The sequence below is a fragment of the Carettochelys insculpta genome, chromosome 16 (genome assembly GCF_033958435.1).
Source record: "Carettochelys insculpta isolate YL-2023 chromosome 16, ASM3395843v1, whole genome shotgun sequence".
NCBI classification, from domain to species: domain Eukaryota; kingdom Metazoa; phylum Chordata; order Testudines; family Carettochelyidae; genus Carettochelys; species Carettochelys insculpta.
Window position 1 is genome coordinate 31,533,754 of NC_134152.1, and position 23,830 is coordinate 31,557,583.

At 52.6% G+C, this 23,830-nt stretch overlaps 1 protein-coding gene across 4 annotated transcripts in view; it reads right to left on the reverse strand.

Moving 5' to 3' along the window:
* Nucleotides 1-11,743: 11,743 nt before the first annotated feature.
* Nucleotides 11,744-23,830, reverse strand: part of MAP2K3 (mitogen-activated protein kinase kinase 3) — a 57,092-nt gene continuing 45,005 nt past the window's right edge. For all 4 annotated transcript variants that reach the window (XM_075010637.1, XM_075010635.1, XM_075010638.1 and 1 more), the window contains exons 10-13: nt 22,462-22,539; nt 17,406-17,545; nt 15,730-15,775; nt 11,744-14,647 (exon numbers count right to left, since the gene is read on the reverse strand). In XM_075010637.1, coding sequence (XP_074866738.1) covers nt 14,564-14,647; nt 15,730-15,775; nt 17,406-17,545; nt 22,462-22,539 — 348 coding nt within the window. In that variant the 3' untranslated portion in view covers nt 11,744-14,563. The remainder of the gene's footprint in view (nt 14,648-15,729; nt 15,776-17,405; nt 17,546-22,461; nt 22,540-23,830) is intronic.

A 23,830-nucleotide genomic window follows, 5' to 3' on the forward strand; every position in this document is an offset into this window, starting at 1 on the left:
CAGACAGCACAGCCCAGAATGGAATCAAACAGGCAGCCGTGACTTTGAGAAAGTCTGGGATCGGCGAGGGGTGGGGGGAGGTGCAGCTATAAGGCAACTGATCTGTTATGGCACAGAACAGAACTTGTCAGCTATGACATAAGCCCTGGGATGAGAAGGGGGTAATGGACACACCTAGCTTGTAAGTAGCATTTTCCACCAGTGGGCCTCAAAGTACTGCAGTGGTATTACCCCCATTTTACAGATGGGGAAGCTGAGGCACAGAGTAGCACCATTACCAGTAACACCAATAGGAGCAGGAGAGCCAGGATTAGAACTCAGCTGCCTTGAGGCCACAGCTAGACCACCACCCATTAGGCCACACTGCTTCCCCTAAGAGAGCTATCTGCCCACAGACTGCTTCTACAGATCACATTCAGGGATCAGAGGGGTGCAAAAGGGACACACCCCACTTTGTCACACTGTCCAAGAGACACAACTGGAGATGGTGAGGGAGTGGATGGGATGCTTCCCTTCTGCTACTAGCTGGGGTGCAGCCCTGAGCAGCACCAATATCAGGGTTCCCATAACTCATGATCCTTTGGGTCAGCCCCTTCCTGACAGTTGTCAGCGGGTTGTAGCCATCAGTCAAGCCCAAGCTGTTGTGGGTCTCCAGGCCCTGCAGTTACCAGGGTCTAGCAAGAAACAACTTTTTCAACCACTGCTTGGAACAGCTGTGACATCTCAAGAAAGGTTAGCCCAGAGTGTGCAGCTATTCATGGCGCTGGGAAGTCACCAGGTAGGCATGCCAGAATCTTTCCGGGGGTGAGCTCTGATATCCCAGAGCAGCTCCAAAGATAGCTCCAGCCCATCCAGGAAGAGAGCAACCAGGGAACCACTTCAATGTTTGTCAGCATCAGGAAATTCAAGTGACATGTCTAACAGATGCTCCTCCAATGAAACGGGAAATTTCAGGTCGGGGGGGAGTGAGGGATGGGAACTCGTGGGAGAGCTGCAGGGTAAGTGCTGGGGAACCATCAGTTATGGACTTCAGGAGGGGACTGCTATACCCACCTCTGACACTTCCCTGCTGCCAGGGCCTTGGTCAAGACCACCTGTCATTTATTGCACTTGCTGCTATCTCTGCATTGCGTAGGTAGCATCCATCACAGCACAGATGAAACCCAACTGCCCCTCTTTGGGGACAATAAAGCCTCTCAACTGAAGCTGCTGGACACACCTATACCCAGTGGCTCCTTCTTGCTCACAGACTGAGCATCAGCACACTCCAAAGCTTAACCTCGTAAGCGATCACAGGTAGCTATCTGCACCACAATTTGCCCATCTGTAGATTAGGGATAACAGAACTTGCATCCTCAGGGAGATGCCAGAGTCTGGGTTTGTAACAAGCTAAAAATGCTCCTTCCCCTAGCTTGTCAGAGGGGCTGGGAGAAGTAGGTCAAAATGGAGTTTAGCCAGGAAACTGGCCCCCAAAGTTAACTGTAAAGTCCTGGTGCAGCCAATGCTCACCATTTTATTTTTGATGTGTTTCTTAAAGCTCCGAGTTCTGGAATCCTGTGATTATATCAGCCTCCGAAAGTTCATTTAGGAAAACAAAAATAAGTTCCTAGTTCTCCTTGCTTCACATAAAAGCTTGAAAAGAGGATTCTCAAAGGTTCAAGGAGAACAAGAACATCACAGCCATTATGGCTTAAATCGTCCGGGGTTTGGAGTGGCTAGTACTGGCTCTTAAAAATTACCATGCGGCTGACTGGAAACGTGTTATAGAACTGTGTGTCCAGTTCTTGGTGGCTGAAACCTTGATCTTCACGCCGTCAGATCACTAGCACCTTATCGCAATGGAGGGGGTGTGTTAGATGTCCCTAAGCTACACAACGATTAAAAAGAGGTAGAAAAATAATTGCACAAATAGCATAAATCACTGACCTGCATGAGCCCTCTAATTCAGAGCAGTTACTGAAAAGGTGCCTAAAGCCTCTGCAGACCTAAAATAAGCTGAACCTGGGACTCTGAGTAGAGGAGTTCAAAATAGCCATGCAATGGGTGTGCATGAGAGAGGAGAGTGAGAAAATGCAGTGGCAACAGCGATTGGAAAAATTATTGTTATCCTGAACATTTATACCACAATAAAAGTTTTCTAGAAGTTGCCTTTGACCATCTTGTAATACAGTAAGTGAAAACAATATTCCACAAAATTCCAGTCTTCCCAGGGTGAGATGGGGGCCAAAGCTGCCTACTCCCTATGCACCCACATTCTCGACACACATCACCACTCCCTGTCTGCAGCCCCCTCCACGCACAGCAAGCGCTGTTCAAGAGTCTCACAGCTTCCCCTCATACTCCTCCCTTTCCACTTAGCGGCCAAAGGTATGCTGGGAAATGTAGGCCCTTCCCAGCTCCAGGGCCAGCTCTGTAGGCAGAGAGCTGGCTAAGCAACTACAGCTCCCAGGGTGCCTTTGGTTCCCCCTCCCCATCATGCCCAGCACAGCACAGCAGGGAAAGAAACCTGACATGGGGTGGGGTGCAGTCATACTCAACCCCTTGCATAAAAGGGTGACTACAAATAAGCTATGACCCCAGAACTCTGGATCCTTAGCCCCAACCTCTGCAAACAGCTAGCTAGCTAGATGCACTGCCCCCCCCCACCCTGCAACAAAAAGTTATTCAAGAGCTATACCAGAGGAACATTTGTCCAGTACTTTCTACCTAGGGTATGATCTTAGCAGAGATTTTAAAGGCTCTTCTACCATAGTAATGAGCCCTCTGAGCTGGTATCAAAAGATAGAAAACCCACCCCCTTTCTGTCAGACTAGCCCTAACTACAGCAAAGCAAGAGCCCCTGGGATGCTAGGAAGCACAACCAACACAGAAGGAGTGCCTTGTCAGGGCAGCGTTGCCTTCTTATAGAAACTTTCTACCCAGCATGCCTTTCTGGTGGGCGGGGCTGGCCCTATAACTTTGGTGGACTCAACTAAGTGCCTCCATAGTGGAGTTATTCTTCCTTCTAGATTGGGAGATGCTGGTCTTTCCTGCTAGGCTGGGGGTGGGGGCAGGTAGCAGGCCTGAGATAAACCTGCAAGAAGGGCTCAACAGACAGCTGAGGGAGGGAAGGAAATAGTCTCCTTTTGCTGACATTTCAAAGGGACAAGGATAAAATCTTCATCCTAATCAGGTAACCTGAAGTGATGACTTGTGACTATCTGAGGCCCTTTCCTTGGAGGTACTAATCCATTTTTAATGCTCCTTAATGTAGCTGTTAAGGGTGTAATTGAAACAAAGTCCTCCATAGCTTTGTCTGGGACTCAGCCATGAGCTTGAAGACTCTCTCTTTGGCTCAGGGTAACCCTTTCTCCCCAGGTTCCCTCTCGGAAGATGCGCTTGGCCCTTGTTGCTGCATCACCTGTCTGGAAAACACTTTTCTTCCCCAAGGGCTTGTGTTGTCTTGTTTCGCCCTTAATGCTGACAGCTGGCAGGGAGACCGTGCCGAAAGGTATCCCTCTCTCAGAGCTGGAAGGGACCATCAGAGGTCATTGAGTCCAGCCCCCTGCACTCACAGTGGGGCCTATCACCATCCTTGGCAGACTTATTTTTAATCTGTTTGCCACAGATTCCCACAATGGTCCCCTGGAGGTCTGAACTCACAACCCTGGGTTTAGCAGGCCAATGCTCAAACCATGGGGAGTAACGTTCCCTCTGATTTTTTTCCATCCCTGGGCACAATAAACATTACATGCACTGATATGTGCAGGTGTATACCACCAGCAGGAATACATGCTACCAGCTTTGGGGGCTCTGCTAAGCAGCTGGGTAGCACCTGAATCTCTCCTGGGCAGCCACCCAAGTACTCCGCTTACAGGGAAGGCTGGTAGGAGCCCCGATTGGAACCTCATCTTTCTGCAGAATACTGGGGGTACGGAGTAGGTGGGAGTCTGTCTAGGCACCAGCCACGAGCAGGCAGCGTTGTCTTGCCCACACCCCCCCAAAGGCTGTCCAGTGTAATTGGATGTTGGAGTCCGACAGGCTCTCTGGGGGTTTCCTGAGCCCTGGCCAACGTGGAGGCAAATTTAAATGCACAGGCCCAGCCTGCCAGTGCCCTTCCTGCCATGGGCCTGCAGTTGTTCACCTGCCTGTGCCTGCAGGCCCTGTTCCAGCTCCTGGCTATTAAGCCATCTGCATGTTCTTTGTCTATGGGTCTCGCATGGGGCTGGCTCACAGGCAAAACTACCCTAGAAGCAAACCCTGGGGAGAGACTCTACCCAGAGGTGAGCTGGTCACATGTGCTGGGTGGGTGGACAGGTGAGTGGGGGGGTCCTCCCATTTCTCCTGGCTCCCCCAAGTCAGAGTAGCAGAGGGAGGAAGGCAAGCGAGACCAGAAGGGGTGGATGGACTGATGGATGGACGGACAGCTAGCAGCCAACCTTTGTCAGGGGATTCTGCTTAGCAAGCAGCCTAATCTCCTAACAGAGCATGCACTGTCTGGCCTGCGTTGCTTGTTGGAGGGGTCCCCTGGTTCCCCATGTCCAGTCAGCAGAGCCTGGCAAGAGCTTCTTGAAGCTGAGAGGAATGGGGAGGTTGGCTCAGGGAGGGCACAAGGCCTGCTCCAGGCACATGGGAGAGAGAGCCATGTCTCTAGGGTCATTAAAACTCCTCTGGGCAAAGCGCTGACAGTCGGCCCTTCACCACCACTACAGCGAAGGTCTCCCTTGAGTGAATCAGGAAACAATTCTACAGCTGTAATGCAGCTGCCTCTGGGGTGCAGCCCTGCAGCTCTCTAACAGCACACAGCAGTTGAGAGTCAGAAAGCTGTGCCCAGAAGATGCTGCGAGGGATGGTCCTAAGATACATAGGTGGAGTGTGTTTGCCCAGGGTGGGCACTGGTCAGGATGGTGGAGGTAGCAGCTGTCTATTGTGTGCATGGCCTATTGGATAGGGCACGACACTAGAGCTGGGTTTACTCCTGCCTCTGCCAGTGGCCTGTAGAGGGACCTTGGGCGAGGCACTGCCCCGCTTGGTGCCTCAGGTTCCCCTCTGTAAAATGGGGATAAGGGTGGTGCCCAGTGTTCTCTGTAAACTGAGCGCTTGGGCAGCTGCCCAGGAAAGCTTCAAATGCTGCCTGCTGATTAGCAGCGCTCCTACAGCCGGCAGCCTGGGTTTCTATTGGTGGTGCTCATCTGCAAAGAAATTTCATCCTGCACACGTCTGCAGACAATCAGCAGGAACCTTGATGGCCACCTGCATGAAGTGCCATGTGGAAAAAGCTGGGGGCTATTCAGTGCCCCCCTGTTCCCCAGCAGGGCAGTCTCCCTAAATGCTGCTCTGTCCTAATGCAGAGAAACAAGCAGCACCTCTGGCCTCCCCCCCGGTTACTTCTGCAGCACTGGACTCTGCTGCACATCCAGGCCCAGAGCAGCCTCTTTAGTGCCAACCAGCTCCTGAACGCAGTGGCCCAGCTGCAGGTTCAGAGGTGTGGCGGGGGGTGGGGGGGAATGACCTGCTGCACCTCTGGCTTGAAGTGGTTTGAGTTTACAGTGTGAGTCAGTGGCTCTCAGCACCCCCACTATACAAATTGTTGCAGCCCTGCTGTGCAGGCTAGAAGAGAACCCACCAGGACCCAGCCTAGAGGAGCTCCAGGAGGTCCTGTGCAGCTGCATTTCCTACTGCAAAACCCTAGTGCTGTGTGTGTAGCTACCCGGCAGGGCTAGGAGCGCTGCGCCTCTGTAACTGGGGCTAGCGCCTGCTGTGTTGCAGAGCTCCCAGCTGAAGAGGTGACCTTGCAGTGTGCGTTCCTCCCCTGCTGTAGGTATGAGCTGTACCTAGGGGACTTTCTGCCTTCCCAGCCCAGGCTGGCGCCCAGTCACCCCCAGCACCAGCCAGTCACCGACGGGCAGGAGCTCAGCAAATTAGCCAGGGGAGCTCTGAAAGCAGAACTTGAGGCATTCTGTATGGGGCGGTGGCAGGGAGTGAGCTCTGGGAGTGGGGAGACCCTGAGGCGATGGGGTGAGTAAACCAGGCTCTTGCCAGGCAGACTGGGGGAGGGGAAGAGACTGCCTCCCTCCCTCCCCCACCCGCCAGCCCTTGCCATGCACTGCAAGCTCCTTCGCCTTTAATCTCCGCTCACGGGAGCAGAGCGGCTAGTCAGACGTGACCCCAGACTCCACTCTGGGCTGGCTCTCCCCAGGGGCTTTTCACCCTCCTGGCACAGCAGCTTCCATCACCTAGGCAATGAGAACATCTGGCTCTAATTACACGCTCTGGTGGCTGCACACCCCCGGCCCCCAGCTTCGCGGGTGACAGTCCTTGGGCTGGGGAACACAATGGCCAATTCCTGACCCCCTTCCCCAGCACAGCCACAGCCCTGACATTGACATGAAATGACCTGTTTAAAGCGAACTCCTCTCCCACCCCTCTGCCTGATGCACACCTGGGGTCACCTCCTCTGATGGTGCCCAGGGCAGTTCTTCTGCTCCAGCCCCTAGAGAAGTACCAGGCCTGCCCTGCTCTGTCAGGGGTCCTGGGCCCTGAGCCAGGTGGAGCGAGACAGGATGGGGGAGCTGGGTGCTCCAGGGCGGTAGGAGGGCTGGTATGTTTCAGACGGATCCCTGATGTTAAAGGCCAGAGCGAGGCAAAGCACAGCAGCTAATGCCAGAGCCTGGGAGTCAGGACTCCTGGGTTCTGTCATTGGCTCTGCACGTCCGCCTCCCTGTAAGATCTCTGCCAACGTCTCAAAAGCAGATGGGGGGGGGGTGCCCAGCTGGAGACATAAAAGGCCTGATCCTGCAGCTGTCCCAAGCGTCCACAGGCAGGGTGGCTCTCAGCAGCTAGAGCACGAGGGCCCACGGCGTGTTGAACTGGGCTCCCAAATGGAGCAGCAGCTGCATGGCCTTTGGACCACTGGCCTGGTGAGGCCAGGGCAGGAGGCTGCCCATGGTCAGAAAACCCTGCGGGCGCCTGCTTAGAAAGACAGACAGGAGCTGGGGTGTGAAACAGCCGGCTCGTGCCAGCTCCTTTAGGGGCCCCAGGGAGCCAGCGCTGCGCCTGATCGGCCGCTCCCTCTGCTTGGCCCTTGCGAGGTAAAGAGAGGGAGGCTGTGGCTGACGGCTGGCAAGCGCCTTCCCAAGGAGTCAGCAGTTCGACCCACCTGGCCTCCTTTCCTGCCCTGCCGGGTCCCTGTGGGCTTGGGCAGCTTGGGACTAGCTGCACACCTGTTCCTGGTTTGGCCTCCTCTGGCCCAGTTTCTGAGGGTGCAGAGACCCTGGTTTCCTGGGGCTGCCCCCAGCAGAGCCCTGTGGACCAATCACCTCTGCACTTCTTACCTTGTAGGTCCACAGCAAAGGAGTGGGGAGCCCTGGAGTGGAGACACAGTCCTGCAGCCAAGAAGCAGGCCCGGCAGGGGATGCGTGCATGGGTCAGCTACCAATGTAAGCAACAGGATGCAAAGGACTCACTGCTCTGTGGTGCAGTTGCCGGTTCCTCTCTGCTGCCCCAGGTGTGCTTGGTAAACACAGGAAGCCACCTGTGTCTCACCTCACCACAGGAGCAGGAGGGCCAGGCTGTAATGAGCATGATGCTGGTATTGCCACCAGTGTTCCCTGTAAGCTGAGCATTTCGGCCGCTGCCCAGGAGAGATTCAGGTGCCGCCCGCGTGGTTAGCAGAGCGCCCCCAGCTGGCAGCATGAGCATCTACTGGTGGTGCACATCCCCTATGCCTCAGTGCACATAACAAAATTTATTCTGCCCACAGATGGGAAAAAAAAATTGGAGGGAATCCTCTACAGGTAAAGCTCACGTGGTGGAATAAAACCAGATGGCTGATTCCAATAGCTGGAAGGGAATTCAGTGCTGCTGTTGGGGCGTCTTGCTGAATGCAGGACGTTGGTGCCTAAGGCCCCTGCCTGGTGATGGCTCCAAGCCTGGTCATGCAGGACGTAAAGAAGGCTTGCTCCAGGGAACAGCAAGGAAAAAAAGCTGCAGAGAGCAAGGCCAGCAAACGCTAGCCACTACCTCCATCTAGTGGCTGTTTGGGGGGTGTAGCCTTCTCTCTCTTGCTGGGGCCCAGCATTTAGAGACAAGCTCTTCGGTGAGCTCCTGCTGCAGCCCGGAGTGTCCCAAAAATGTCAGCTGAGGGTTCTCCACTGCGCCTCTGGGATGAAGTGGATTTGTGGGGCTTTTATTTCCCGGGTTATGTTGCATGTGTTTTTCTTACTGCCCTGTAGTAATGGCACGTGTGCCTCAGTTTCCCTAGGCACAGCATCAGTGCATAGTTGGTGATGGGAATTTTGGTGTGGTGACATCTGATATGTACACGCTGACCCTCCGTGCCCTTTGTAACCGAGGCAACCATGTGACATCTTTTCCACAGGACAACGCCAGAGGAGGGGCCTGGCTGGTATGAATTTGAACTGGGCTGCTGGGGAGGGAGGCAGTCTTGGCTGACTTGAGCAGGAGGAAGGGCCAAGGCCCTGGCTCAGGGGCCCCCTCTGGGCCCCCTTTCCCCATGATAGCGTCTGGTTTCTGTGCTGACAAGTCTGTTCTACGCATTGGCCCTGTCTTGTAATAAACCTTCTGTTCTACCTGCTGCATGAGAGTCACAGCTGTCTGTGGAGAAGGTGCAGGGCCTGGCCCTCCACCCCCTCTCCAGTGACCTCCTCTCTCCAGTTAGTAGAAGCTCAGTGATGCTCACCTGGGCGGCTGCGTCTTGTAAAAGACGGGCAGTAACAGGCCGTTGAAGCCAGGGTGGGATGAGGACCCCTCCCCCCCGGGATCTTGCAACAAAAACCATAGCGTGGCTTTGTTGGGCATGAGAGGCAGAGTGGGTGAGCAGACAGGGCAGGGGAATAGGAGTCAGGAGCGGTGTTTTTTCCTAACTCTGCCACTGACTGGGCTGTGTCACCTTTGGCAATTAACTTCTCCTTTGTCCTTATTTCTACACCCACCCTGTTGCCTCTTCAGCTCCAGCTCTGAAGAGCTTGTCAGCTGCGCCTAAGACTAATACAACATGGTCCTCGCTTTGTCTAGACCCTTTCAAAGCTATTGTAATACAGAGAAACCGGTTCTGTTACAGCTGCTTTAGCTTGAAAGAAAAAAAAGCTGCCCTGCAGTGAATGTTTCAGCAGGACATTGCTAGAGCTCTCCATATAAGAGTGTGAAATCAGCAGTGTGGCTGCTCTTTTTAATAACCTACAGAGCATACCCCATCTCAGGGGAAGTCACCGGGTCACCAGCAACTAGCCCATTTCACAGATGGGTAAATAGGCACCAAAGGGCTCCCTGAACAGGAAAAAGAACCCTGTCCTCCTTCCTTCAGCCAGTTGCCCACTGAAGCCCCTCTTTCCTCACTGGTGAGGGACAGTTTGGTGAAAGCAGGAGGAGGTGGACATGAGAGGGTCAGAGACTGTCTGGGGATGGAAGGGAGATTGATACTATGAGGCCATGTCTACAGACTTTGCACACGAGAAGCCGTAAAAATCAAACCATAAGTGGAGCGTCTAATAGCCAAAGAGCAGTTAACCCTCTGCCTGTGCTCTACCCCTCCTCCAAAGCCAGCAGGGGGTCAGCTTGGCCTGGTTGCCAAGAGCTCAGGCGGGCCCAAGACAGTTTGTACCACGGTGGGGAGTCTTGAGGTACTCTAGGTCTGGGGAAGGCAGGGTAAGGGACAAGCCTCCCCAAACCGGGAGCTCACCTGCTGGGCATAAAACAGTCCCCAAATTTACATCAACATCAGGGGATCACTCATCCCACAAGGCAGGGGAACCTCCAGCAACGGAGATGGGCAAGTCAGCGCACGGGTGACTAGTCCGAGTTGCGATGCAGCTATTCAAAGGCAGCAAGGGGATCCGTCCTGGGAAGCGGGTCTTTGCCCGTGAAAGCGTCTGCTCCAAAACATGTTAGTCTACAAGGTGCCACAAGACTTCTTGTTCTCTCAGCCTGTAAAACTAGCCTCTGAAAGCTGCATTCTTGGAACAGCTGGAGGGTGGAAAAGGGGGAGTCCTCCACCACTGGTAAAGAGTTAAATGACACCAAAAGGCTGTGACTAGATTGCCGAGAACCATTGGCAAGAGATACACAAATTACGCAGTCCGTGTGCGTATTTCCCACCGACAGTTCTGGTGGGAGAGGCTTTCCCATCCCATCCATGTGGGGCCAAGTGGCAGGAACCGCCCCCCGCCGAGACATCCCTTCTTCCTCGTGGAATGAGGAAGACCGGGCTGTTGTCTGAACGCTCCCAATGCAGCAGACTTCTACCGGGAGGCCTCTACAGGAGCCTGCAGTTTAGAGATAGCCGAAGAGTGGTTGTGCCCAGCCTCCTCCAGCACCTACTGGGTCCACATCCTTCATCAAGCTGGCCCCACCCCAAGCTACTTTACAGAAGGATTTGGCGAGTTAAGCTCCATCCGCTATTGATCTTCTAGTCAGAGCAATGTGGGCTCCCTGGGTTAAAGCTACCTGTACATCAGAGCAAAGCTCTTTCCCTGGCTGGGGACTGCAGTGCTCAGGAAGAGGAGGTGGCTGGAGCAGCCTGGTTGAGAGCTGATACGGAGGCTCATGATCCTCACTCTGATCCTTGAACAGACCGAGCGCAGGGGAGGTCGGCATGAGGCGATACAGAACCTTTGCCCCTTGCAATGGCCCTGCGCCAGTGGGAGGATGGAAACCCCAATGAACCCCCCTTGGGAGAGCAAACAGGTGTTTGGGTAGCTGCAGACAAACCCAAGCACTTACCATAGAGCTGGAAGGGATCTGGAGAGGTCACTGAGTCCAGTCCCCTCACAGCAGGGCCTATCACCCTCTGATGGTTTTTTTAAATCTAACCTGGTCCTGACACTCAAAAGGCCCCTTTGAGGATTGAACCCACAACCCTGGGTTTACAAGGCTAATGCTCTAACCACTGAGCTATTACTCACAGCACCCCAGAGGGCCGAATTAATGGTGCCTGCTCTTCGGCACAGGGCCAGCACACTGTTGGTGTGGCCAGGTCCCAGGGGCTAGCATCCCTGCTAACTGGCATAGGGCCATTCTCTCACTCCAGCCAGGGTCTTCCTGCTTCACCTCTGGCCTCCCTCTCAGCAGCTTAAGATCCCACCCTGCCAGCTCAGGGAGGAGCTGGGACTCAGGTTATAGCACAAGATTTATACCACCAGCTAGTTGTTCAGTTATACAGGGTATGTTAGCCCTACTTCTTTCGGCAAGAGGGCAGAGTCACGATCCCCGTTGCATGGGGGGAAACTGAGGCACGGGGACTTGCCCACAGTTCCTCAGGGGGCCAGGGACAGAACAGAGGTCTCCTCAATCCCATGTTAGTGCTCTATCCACGAGGTGGCACTGCTCAGACCGTTCTCTCTCCTAACTGCGCACACTGCTGAAGAAGTGAGCCTGTCCCACGAAAGCTCACCTGCCCCCCCCCGCCCAATAAATCACTTTGCTGCCGTTTTGTTTCGCTGGAGTGCAGACTAACAGGGCTACCTCTCTGTGTACACTGCTGTCGTCCTGACCTTCCCCATCTGTTGCACGGTTATGTTATCATGTGTTAAACTAAGACTACAACCTCTGCGGGAGCAGCTGTCTTTTGGTATATGTCTGAACAGGGCCTAGCCACACAGGGCCTGGCTCCAACAGGAGGGAATGTTCCTGTAATACGTGTCATTTGTTTCAATATCAACTCCAAGACTGAAAATAAAGACAGATGTCGGGGCAGCTGGCATGAGCAAGTGTTGACGTTTGAAGGACAGCTCAGGCTAAGTTCGTTTGGGGTGTTACTTTATTGCAAACAATCACCAGTTAATGGTTACAGACTGTTTTCATAAGCACAAAGTAAGAGGGCCCTCTACCACAGCAACAACGCTGTCTCCAAGCTCAGCTGGCTTCCAAGCAGTCACTTGGAGTTCTTCCAACCATCTCGGAAGGGTAAGCAACAGAGCCAGGACACATACCAGAATGGTAAAGCTGAAATAAAATTCAACTAGCCCAAGACTGACTCTGGTGCAGGCAGGCAGAACAATACCCAGGCATCAAGTCAATCGCAGGATGTGAGATTCACTTCCCAGACGCGACACCCCCTATACAAAAAGGGGAAGAAAAGCTCTGCCCAGGCCATAAGGAGGACATTTGGAATGCAAGCAGAACCAGAGCTTTGTCAGGAGAGGTGAAAGGCATCCAAAATCCATGCAATAAACCAAAAACAATCCACAAAACACCCGGGGGCTGGGGGGAGAGTCAAAAACTCAAAATCAAACATTCCCAACTAACCAACAAGGAAAAATACATTTTATGTATTTTACAAAAAATACAAAGCTGCTGTCCCACGACTGTAGAGTTCCACCTATAATATGCCTCACGAGAATGCCAGGCGGTTTGCAGAACGGCTTAGAGGAAGGAGTAGCTGAAAGTGTGAGTAAATCTAATGGGTATTTTAACCACAGAACAGGGCTCAGCCATCTCCAATTGGTAAACAGCGCTGGTGGTAGAAAGGACATTCTAGAAAGGGAAATTCCCTGGACTAGCCACTGCAGAATAAGCTATTCTGCGATAAAGTGACCTGATGGACACTCTGCCAAGAACTGCTTATCCTGGAATAATAGCACTGCTTTGCATTAATTATGATGAACTAAAAGTGGTTCGTTGCAGGATGGAGTCTGGGAAGCTACTTCGGTCAATTCCCACACGAGACAAGCCCTTAGCTGGACTGCAGCAGAACCACAAGAGCCAGGAATGCAGGGAGCCTGATTTGTAAAAGGGCAGAGCACAAGTCACTGGAGTTGCCCCTGAGCCCCAGACCTCCCGCATACAAAGCTCCAGCCTTAAAGAGGTTCAGTTAAAAAGATGCATTTAAGAAAAAAAACAATCCCCCCAACACCTACAATTCTTAGGCCTTGTTATGACCCAGAAAGTCGCTAGCCATATTCACCAAACCCTATTGCCATGTATACATTTGTATATTCATCAGTGACTTAAAAAAAAAATACACACACACGCGCGTACACACACCAGAAATGGGGAAAAACAAATTGGAAAACTCATTCCATTATAAAAACATCATCCACGTAGGCCAGGTGCATTCTGTGATCACATAGAGCAGAAGTTAAATAACCTCGCCATCCCCTGGCCCATTCAAATGCCTCTATGGCTGCGGGGAGGTGATGGGGGACCCATCCTCCAATTTTCACAGTGGATTCGTTAAGGAGGGGGGCGTCCCCCACTCCTCCCACAAGGCTGGGGCTTAATTTACAGCTAACTCGATTAAAACGAGGAAATGAGATACAAAGTTCATTATATATACACACGTCAAATGTACAATTACCGACACTGCCTGTACACATCATTGGCTTTACATCTTTTTTTGGTTAACGTGGGACAAAATAGGTATAAAACAACCTCAGAATCCAACCACAACAAAAGAAATCACAGTGCTGGGTCAGTTCTTGAGCCCCAGGAGGGGGAGGGTCCAGATCCAGGCAGTGGGCCGGGAAGAGGGCAAATCCTTAGCTTCTATGAACACCTGAAACACCACTGCCTGCCAATAAGGCGGGAACTGGCCACCTAAATGCCTAGCCAATCCCAGCCCATTTTATTAGCAGGGGCAGCAAATGGAACCCTGTCTCCTAATGCCATGTGTCCGTGTTTGTTTGGACAGGGGTAACTGGCTGGTGTAGGTGGGGAAGAGGGTCACTGATCTGAGGCAGGGATGCAGCCGCCCAGGCGGCGCAGGTGCTGAGAACAAGCTGGTATGGTTTGAAGCTGTTTCGGAGGTGTACGGGTATCACTGTACCAGTCGAGGCAGACCTGACCTGTTTGCGGGTTTGTCCCAACAGGGCTGTGGGCAGGGAAGTGTGCCTCAGACATGGGGCAGCCTTGGGATGCCACAGAGACATCTGATCCTCGTGCCATGACACCCCTGCTCGCTCTGCAGCAAGCTGCGGCTGGGCAGAGATTTCTGAACACAGCCCTGGGGGATCCTGGCAGCCGTGGCACCTGGCAGGAAGGGCAGAACAGGACCGAACTTGGATGGAAGCAGCTTGAGTGCCTTCCGACCCGATTGCCTGGGGAGAAACCCCCTGCCAGGCCTTGGAGGGGTAGGGATGGAGGCAGGAGAGTGCAAAACAGAATCACTTGGCTTTGCTGCACAGTGGAGGGAGCAAGTGCAAATATTCTCTGAACCCTTCATGCCTACACCAAAAGGGCAAGGGGGTGGAGGGCACTTCCACACTCCCCCCACCCCAACCTCAGACATAACAGATTGCTCAGTTCAGACACCGGGAGTCTGGTTCCCCAGGCAGAGCTGAAGAGGAACCTTCGACACCAGCACGTAACCTCCTGAGCCTGCTCTGTCCCATGGATTAGTCACTGTCGATTACGTGTGTCAATTTCAAAGGTCTTTTCCTTTGTGTGAGTTTCAGTGCACAGGTGATCAAATCCAGAATGCACCCACGCCTAGCTGGCATGGAGAGGCACGCAGGCCGGGGGATGCGAATTGTGCCAACCACCATGAACACGAGCCCTCGTCTGCTCTTCTGCAGGGAAGCCAGGAGGTTGGTTCAAAGTGGCTGTAGGTGGCAGCGAGGCTGGCGAGTTAGGAGTCTTCCCCAAGGATCTCTGTCACAAACGAGGCCATGTCCGTCTCTTTGGCGTTATGCAAGGTAAAGAAAGGATGTTCCTGCCAGAGAGAACCAGGCCAACGTCAGCTTGGGCGTGAGGACAGAACACCGAACACAATCCCTGGCAGGAATCACATAGCCAGCAGTATGTTGTGGTGGTTCTCTGCTACAAACGCAGCCCTAGGGAAATACAACTAGAAACCCCATGGTACACGGATCCTTCAGACACCAAGTCTGAGACCAAGGGATGAATCTATCTCAGTACAACACTGAGCTATACAGATTCATTTCGCACTTTGGGACCTCGGCTTTCACAGTATACACAGACGTCTAGGACAAACGTTGGACACCCGGGAATGACTCAACCACACTGAGTGACAGGTAGCAGCATCCTGCTTGGTTAGCTGAGCGTGTGCTGCAAGCCCTCCTCTGTGCCGGTCAGCAGATTATCTGGGTACTCAGATCCCCCGCTAGGGCTGTAGCAGTTCATGCTTTTAGCTCTGGCTGTCCCCAGTTCAACCTCTGATGGGTTGGCCACAACAGCAGCCATCACACCAGCCTCTGGGACAGTTCTACACCAGCCACAGGTGGAGGTGATGGAAGAAACGGTGAAGAGAGAGGCTGAATGCACCTGGCTGGCATACACTTCAATATGCCAGTTTCCCCTGCTCTTGTTCCACATCACTGACTTGGGATTTAGCAAGAGTTCACACTAGGCTGGGTTGTCTGCACAGAGTCTAAACCAGGGGTCAGCAGCCCCGGGCACAGGTGCCAGGAGTGGTACACGAGCTGATTTTCATCAGCACACAAGGTGGGAATTCAGCCCCACCCCTCCTCCATGCAGCTGGGAGCGTGCTCAAAGCCAGGTTGCCTGGGGGTTAACAAAAGACCAGCTACTGCTACCAACCGCCACCCAAACAGTAAAGCCCTGCATCTGCATTTATTATCAAAGACGTTGTAAGTAGGACTATTGGTGACTTTAAAAAGTATCACTGGCACTCAGACCATACGTAGAGGTCAAATTTCAGCACTCCGCCTCGGAAAGTTTGCTGACCCCTGGTCTAACACTTAGTAACTATTCATTTAGGTTTCGTCACAGGCTACGATTGTGAGAAATCGAAGACTAAAAATCCAGGCTCACCATAAGTTCTAAATAGTTCATTCGTTCCGCTGGGTTCTTCCTTAAGCTGAAATAGGAAAAAAAAAAAAATGGTCCATGACACAGTGGCTTTATCTTTGCTGCCCATGGGCTACACAGCATCTCAGGGTGGGACAGGAGTGAGAGACCTCTAAGCCAGCATCTCCAGTTCTTATATAATTGAGGGGAATTAAGTACAGGCTGAACCTCTCTAATCCAGCACCCTCGGGACCTGATTGGTGCCAGATGAGAGAATTTGCTGGACCACGGGCGGTCAATATTGTCTAGCAGCATTATCAACACTTCCACTGCTTACTGGGCTCTTAGAAGACATTTAAGGGTAAGTTAGAGCTAAATAACAGCACAGAACACACCGAGCCAGGGCCGGTGGCTGTAAAGAAACTTTATGGGACCACGGGAAACTTGGCCACACCCATGATCAGTGGTCATCCAGCTCACTAAAATCATGCCAGATTACAGATGTTGCCAGATGAGAGTGTTCCAGATTACAGAGGTTCAACCTGTATGAGCTTCAAACCAGAGAGCCTAGGAAATGAATTAGGCAGGCACATAGGAAAGCAGCAAACCCATTCCCAGCCTGGTAATCAGTCACATGAAAACCTTGCCCTTCACCTCACACAACCAGAGCAGGAGCAAGCTGTGCCCAAGATAGCAGGGTTTGGCACCAGCCGACGGAACTACTCTTGCATGCCGATATCTATTCCAGAATCACAGGCCCAGCTATGAGCTGAAGGCTGCTACGGTGCAGATTCTAGGCGCGCATCAAATCGCGCCCCAAACTGGTGAAGACTCCCAGCCGAGAGGCGCGTTAGCCTCCAAAAGCCACGTTTCAACCTTCACCTGAGGTTAGTCTAAGCCCGGGGTGGCCAACCTGCAGCTCTCGAGCTGCACATGGCTCTTTGAGCCGCTAAACGCAGCTCCTCCTCAGAGCCGCGTGCTGTCCACCGCTCTGGGCAAGAGCCCCACTGCTTGGCAGGAGAAGTGCATGACAGTGGTGGCGGCGGCTCTGGTGCAGGGGCATTGAGTTAGAGTGAGAGGCAGGATCGGGGGGGGGTGCCTGGTTCTGGAGGAGGGGAAGGGGATTGAGTTAGAGCAGGAAGCTGCAGGTGCCTGGCTCTGGGGGAGGGCATTGATCCGCATATTACATATTGATTTTTCTCTCTATATAGATAGAGGAATACAGAGAGCCACATATTATGTATTTACTTTTCTCTATCTATCTAGGGAGATAAATATAACATGTGGTTCTTTGCGCTCTATCCACGGGGCTCTTTGCCCCTAACTGGTTGGCCGCCCCGATCTAAGCAGCAGCCAAAGGCAGCGTTGGACAGCAGATGTGCCAGGCTGTTGCAACGGGCTGTTCTGGGCTGGGTTTCTGCAGCCGGACAGGTCACCCCTGAAATTCCAACCATGTGAACCGCACAAAGAGGAAGAGCAAGTGGTTCCTTTTCAGCCGGCCCAGTGAATCAGGGCAGGAACCCAAACCCATCTGCGGCACATTTGTGGCACGGATTACAGGAGACAGGAGGGACTTGCGGGGGGGTCCCGAGGCTGAGGAAAGGTAAGTTTGGTGCTTTGAAATGGGAGAGAAGTGTTCAGCCTTGGGGACCCACCACAGGCTCAGTGCGAGTTTGATGGGGTTCAGCTTAGACACTCACCACTGTGCTGTGAAGTCCACAAACTCCTTGGAGAAGCGATCAGCTGGGAGCTGGGGTGAAGGCTCCTCCACCACTTGCTTGAGCTGCTGGAAGGGGGTGCCCCAGGACTCATAGGGGAAGCGGAGAATGGCCATCTCAATCTAGGGAGGAAGAAGACAGACGTGAGGCCACAGACTTGCAGGACAGCCACGTCCTCAACCTGCTCTCCAGCCTTGGCCTACTTAGCCTGCTAGTTCTGGGGCAGGGACCTTCTGTTCTGTGTTTGTACAGCACAATGGGCTCACGGGTTGCCACTTGGACTCATAGATATACGGTAATCTGATACGCCAGCTTCTGACCAACGACCCCGCCAAGTACACTGGGAGCCAACGGTCCACGCTGCTTCAGTGGCGGTGGGAAGGGCGATGCTTTTAAATGAGCTTTTTGATCAAAATGACAATTTTCTGCCAAAATTTTCCAGTTTTCCATTACAAAAAGTGAAACTAGAAGCCAAAATGCTTTTCTACAACTCCCTCCCCTCCCCGCTTCAGGTTTTGGCTTCTCAGACAGATATTCCTAGGCCCCTCTGAAAACAGGATTTTTTCCATGATAAATGCAAGGCATTTCTGAGCTGCTTTACTGGCATCCCTTCAACATTACTCTGCCCATTTTCAGTGTGGGATCTGGGCATCTTTTCAGGTTCCTAAGGTTGATACTATCTTTCACAGGGCAAATTGCCACACAGAAGGAAAGCCCAGGGAATAGGAAAGCCAATGAAAGACAGTTAGCCAAGCTGGCTATGCCAACTTGAACTAAATTTCTTCCCCTCTCTTTACTCTAGCAGCAGCCTAGCTGCATGCATCAGAGGAAACCAGAATCCTTCCAGGCACCCAGAGGCACCATGTAACGCTGATCACACAGAGAAAAGATGTTTATTTGGTGATCGGCTTATGCCCAGAATCGGGAGCATCAACCACCTCCACCCTGGCCTGCATTCATTTCAATCCTTCTTGGTCAAAGCGAGGCTGCCTGTGATTTGACAAGTAAATTCCCAAGCTGTTTGCTGGGTTGGCTGTTGCTAGAAAAGAAGGTTTCGCTTTGCTAATCGTTATGGCTTGTTTAATTAGTGAAGGAGGTTTAGAATCTATCACTCAAGTACACAATACAGAAAGCTGCAGTATGAGAAATCTAGAGTTGCCGGTTGCCACTGAGCATCATTTTCTGATTTTACATTTCATGAATCAGGTCCCTTCTTTTGGGGCATCACGGCCACACACCATAATGGTGATGCCTGACGTCTGTTCCCTATTCTGCTTCAGCATAACTCAGTTTTTTCCAAGGAAACCCCATTCTGTGCTTCTTTTCCCAAGAAAGAGAAGTGCCGGGAAGTTTGTAACCCACACACCTACTGAGTGTGGTTTCCTAGACCATTTACAGAAAGCAAGCATGAGTCTCCTTTTCTGCCATAGCTAGCAGCCAACTGGCTTTTAGCTCAAGCAATAGGGACTCATGCTCTAAGCTCCCAAGGTGCCCGGTTTGTTTCCACCTGTCAGCAGTTACAAGTTCAACGGGATTTACTCCCAAATAAACACACTCTAAGCACAGTCCGTCTTAGCTTTTTTGGTAACTTGATTTAAATCAATGATTTTTTTTGGGCGGGGGGTTGAGTTAAATTATGATTTAAATGGCCTTGTTTTAAATCAGGCGTGTCCAACCCACGGCCCTGGACAGCTAGTAATGCGGCCCCACAAGATCGTAAACTTTTAACATTATTATGTGATTTATATACGTTAATTATATTATATATTTTATATGTGGCCCAAGACAATTCCTCTTCACTCAATGCGGCCCAGGCAAGCGAAAAGGTTGGACACCCATGATTTAAATCAACTCGCCCCCACCCGATGCAAGTTGTGCAAAGTTTAGCTTCTGCCATTTATGTCCTTAAGTACTACGAGAGGTGACCTGTAAAAATTCTACATAGTGCTGCAACGCCGGGTGGCAGGGGATGGCGTCTTGTTACAAAGGATTCATTCCTGCAGCCATCGTTACCTGTGGAAGAGTCACTGAGGATGTGGGCATGTGCAAGGATGAGAAGGCAGGAACAAGCCCTCAAGGAGCTCTTTACAGATCCCAGGCAGGGACATTGGGCACACAACGCAGCAGCCCCAGGACCAAGGTTCCCTCTAATTTTCTCCATCCATGTTCAGAATAAATTTTATTATATGCACTGAGGCATGTGCAGATGTACATCACCCATAGAAACACAGGCTGCTGCTGGTGGGCACTCCGCCAGTCAGCCGGGTGGCACCTGATCTCTTCTGGGCAGATGCCCAAGCACTCAGCTTATGGTGAACACTGCCCAGGAGGTGCTGGTCTCACGCTTGGTGAGCAATCTGGGTTCTGACTCTTGCTGCTGGAAAACTGCACGCAACCTACCCCGGAAAGACCCAATTTGGTGCTAGCCAACAGGACTGAAACTGTGCTAGTCTGAAGTCATCAAGCCCCATGAGGTTACAAAAGTAGGAAGCCAGCTCCGAGGAAGACATTAGTAAGAATCACCCAGGTTGGGGTGAAAAATCAGCTGTCTGCTGGCAGCATTTCAGTGGAGTTTCCCTTGGGCTTTTAAAGAAGCTGATCGATTTCCTCATTCCCACAGTCTCTCATCAGCCGGCTTCCTGCATTTGGGGAGGAAAACTGAAGCCTGGTCGCTTTTCCAGGCAGCTGTGCAGGCGTCCAATCAGCTCAGGTCCAGACTGGACGCAAAATCAAACAGGAAGAATGGGCAAGAATTAGAGGCTGTTGTGGGGTTCGAGTTTTTTGAGGGGCAGCTGGGGAAGAGAACATTTGCCAAGGTAGCTCTTTGCAGTATGCACAAGCCTACTTCATGAATGTTACAGGTAAAACCTGACGGCGGGGGGGGGAGGAAATCCAAACCAAAAAAATAAAAAGTCGACCCACTCAGCCTCTCCATCTCCTGCAAGTGGAGAAAACACGTCCCAGCCTTTAACTTCTTTGAGCCAAGAGTCAGGAGCTCCTCCCTCCATTGGGGCCAGGAGGTGACCGATGCTCCCTGAAAACAGCAGCTTCTTACACTTGCTAGATAAACTGCCTTAAACCGCCGCTACTCTGAATCAGATTCATAACCAGATAGCGTTGTGACTGCCTTGAAAAGTTCCCAGTGTCCACACATGTCATTTAACCGTAATTCATCATCAGAGCTGTGTGTTCTGCATCCTCCTGGGCTAGAGCTCTTAAGACCGGGGCAGCTCACAATACCCAGGCCCCCAAAGCTGTGCTCTCTTGCAACTGGCCTGCCTGCCTCCCAGCTCTCTGTGTGGTGTAGCAGCTCTCAAACATTCTGGCCCACGGTTCGCCCTGCTCAAAGCAAACCTTCCTGTGCACCACCAGCCAAGCACCCATGATGACAAAATGCCTTTGCTCATCTCTCAAGTACTTACATAGCAAATTAGTCCTAGTAGTCCACTGGAGCAGGGGGGTGGCAATGCAGCAGAAGCTGCGGGGCTGGGAAGGGAGCTGCTGGGGCTGGGCCAATCAGGTAGCTGATGGTGCTGGGCCAATCAGGGAGAGAGGGCACGTGCACCTGTGGTACCTGCCCCGCTGCCAGGCTGAGGCAGCTGCTTCCCGGCAGTGGGGGGCTGGGGGATGTCCCAGCACGGTGCTTGGGCTCCCCCCCCGGGCACTGCACCTGGTCTGGCCCTGTAGCACTTCCCCCCTCCCCCATAAGGAGCTGCTGCTCACCCAGTGCCTGAGCCCCTGACCAGAGCGCACCCACACCCACATCCCTTCCTGTGCTCCTCCCACAGGTTGGGGGGGGCCGGGGGGGCAGCTAATTGCAGATCGGCAAGCGGGGTGGGGGGGAAAAACAGCATAAAAAGTTTGCTCACAACTGCACCGAAGCATAACACCAGATTCGCAGCTGTAACGGGGGAGGGGAGGAGGGCTGGAGAGCCGGGACGGGCCGGCAGGGGCAGGAGCAAATCCCGGCCCACAGTCCCCACCTGCACAATGGTCGTGGACCACCCTTGGAGAGCCACGAAGGGTGAGAAGGCCACAGGAGCAGCCCTCCTTCACATCAGGGGGCCACAGCGACCCATGGCCCACCAGGGTTCCACCTGCGCCCTCCCCCTCCCGCACACTGGGGCGCCGGAGCCCCCCACTGGCTACTCCCTCCCGCTCCCTTCCAGCGCTGTCCGAGCGCCGCAAATCCACTGATTAATGCCCCGTTCCAGCTCTTCCCTGGCCCTCCTGTTGCTCGAACAGCTGCCGGCGGAGGATTTGCAGCGTTCTGGCTGCGGCAGGGAAGGGGAGAGGCAGGGATGGAACACCAGCGACCAGATTCACGATGCTCTGTACGGGCTAGGAGGGAGGGGAAGGAGAAGTGCGGGTCTCCAACACGTGGAGGCATGGCGGGGCGGGGGGACAAGCAGTGGGTCCACAGGCTGCAGGATGCCCCCTACTGCTCAGTGGCATGGATATTCCCAGAATGCATTGCTGCAGCGGCCAGGCAGATGGCACCAACAGCTGTGCTGGCAGAAAGGCTGCCATGTAGGTATAAACTGACTTATCTTCCTCATAATGCACTATGGAAACCAGGCCCCCAACTGGCCCAAGGGGGAAACTAGAGGGCGGGCAGGGCCATCAACGTGCATTAAAAGCCTGGCTCCTGGCTTCACATAAGCAGCCCCACCACTCTCATCAGCAGAGCCAGCCTGGACCGAAGGCGCCCACAGCCCAGCAGGACACTTTCATTTGCCTGGCCAGGGACTTAAGACCCTCTGGAGCAGGGGAGGGGCTCTGAGTTTACCCGATACTGCACAATGCACTTGTGAAAACCACGCAGGGCAAAGCTCAGAGAATGGCAGTCTGAGGCCCCTCATCCAGTCCTGCTCCTGTGAACGTGAGCAGGAGCTGGCCCGAGTAAGGCCTCTGGATGTGGCCCCTACAGGGCTGTTCTCTCCTAGGGTGGCAGTTTCCAAAGCGCTTTGACCAGAGTGAGCGGCGCCCTGCCCGGCCCCACATTGTCACACCGAACCCGGAGCACCAGCCCCATTACCATGGTGATGCCAAGACTCCACACATCAGACTTCACGTTGTATCCCTTCTGGTTCAGCTCCGGATTGATTCTCTCTGGCTGCAACAAGACGGAAGTTAGGGCAACTCAATCTTTTTCCCAGCATAGAAGAGACAGACAGACAAACGCCTTCCAGCCTACATCCTGCACTACAAAAGCCACCCGGGGTGAGCTGCCCAGCGGCTGATGTTAGCAATAGGCTCCCCTCAGGAAAGGGTATCTCCTCCAAATGTCTTGATTGGCCTTATTCAAGTTTGTGGGGGAGGGACAATTCAGCGGTTTGAGCATTTGCCTGCTAAACCCAGGGTTGTGAGCTCACTCCTGGAGGGGGCCATTTAGAGACATGGAGCAAACAGATTTAAAAAAAAAAAATGCTGTCAGGGATGATGATCGGTCCTGCTGTGAGGGCAGGGGGCTGGACTCAATGACCTCTGAAGGTCCCTTCCAGCTCTGTGGGACAGGTATATCTCCATGGAATCTTAAATCACTTTGTTCTTCCTTCCCCAGATTCCCACTCCTGCAGACAGCGTCTCCTGCAACTGCCAAGTACAGGCTGAACCTCTCTAATCCAGAACTCTTATCTGACAACATCCATAATCCAGCACGATTTTGGCCACCACTACTGATGGGTGTGGCCAAGTTTCCTGCAGTTCCATAAAGTTGGCTTACACCAGGCCTGGCTCTCAGTGTTCTGTGCTGTTATTTAGCTGTAATTTACCCCTAAATGTCTTTTAAGAGCCCAGGAAGCAGTGGAAGTGTTGGTACTGTGCGAGGCCAGCGTTTCCCAAAGTGTGGTCCATGGCCCAGTACCAGTCCTTGGAAAATATACAGCTTATCACGCACAATCCTATTAATTTGGTACATTTTGTATTTTCCCGCATAATTAAGATAAAAACAAGTTAGGCACTTAAGTATTTTACATCAAGATTTATATTATTATGTACTATTATTGTGAATAAATAGTAAACAGTGAAAATTTATTCATTTTTCAATCATTTTTTAAAATGCATTTCTATTTTTGTGCTGCAAAAAAAATACTGAAAAAACCCGGGTTGCAACTATATAAAGTTTGGGAAACCCTGGACTAAATAATACTGACCTCCTGTAGTCTGGCAAATTCTCTCATCTGGCACAAGACAGGTCCTGACGGTGCCAGACTAGAGAGGTTCAACCCGTGCTAACAGATATGGTGGCAGTTACAGCACTAGACATGGGAGAAAAAGGACAATGCCAGCCCCAGAGAGCTTACAATCTACACATATAAGCAGACAACAGGCGGATAATGAGGGGTGCTGGGAGGACAAGGCAACACAGTGACGCAATCTTAATTAGCTCACTAACGAGAAACGTC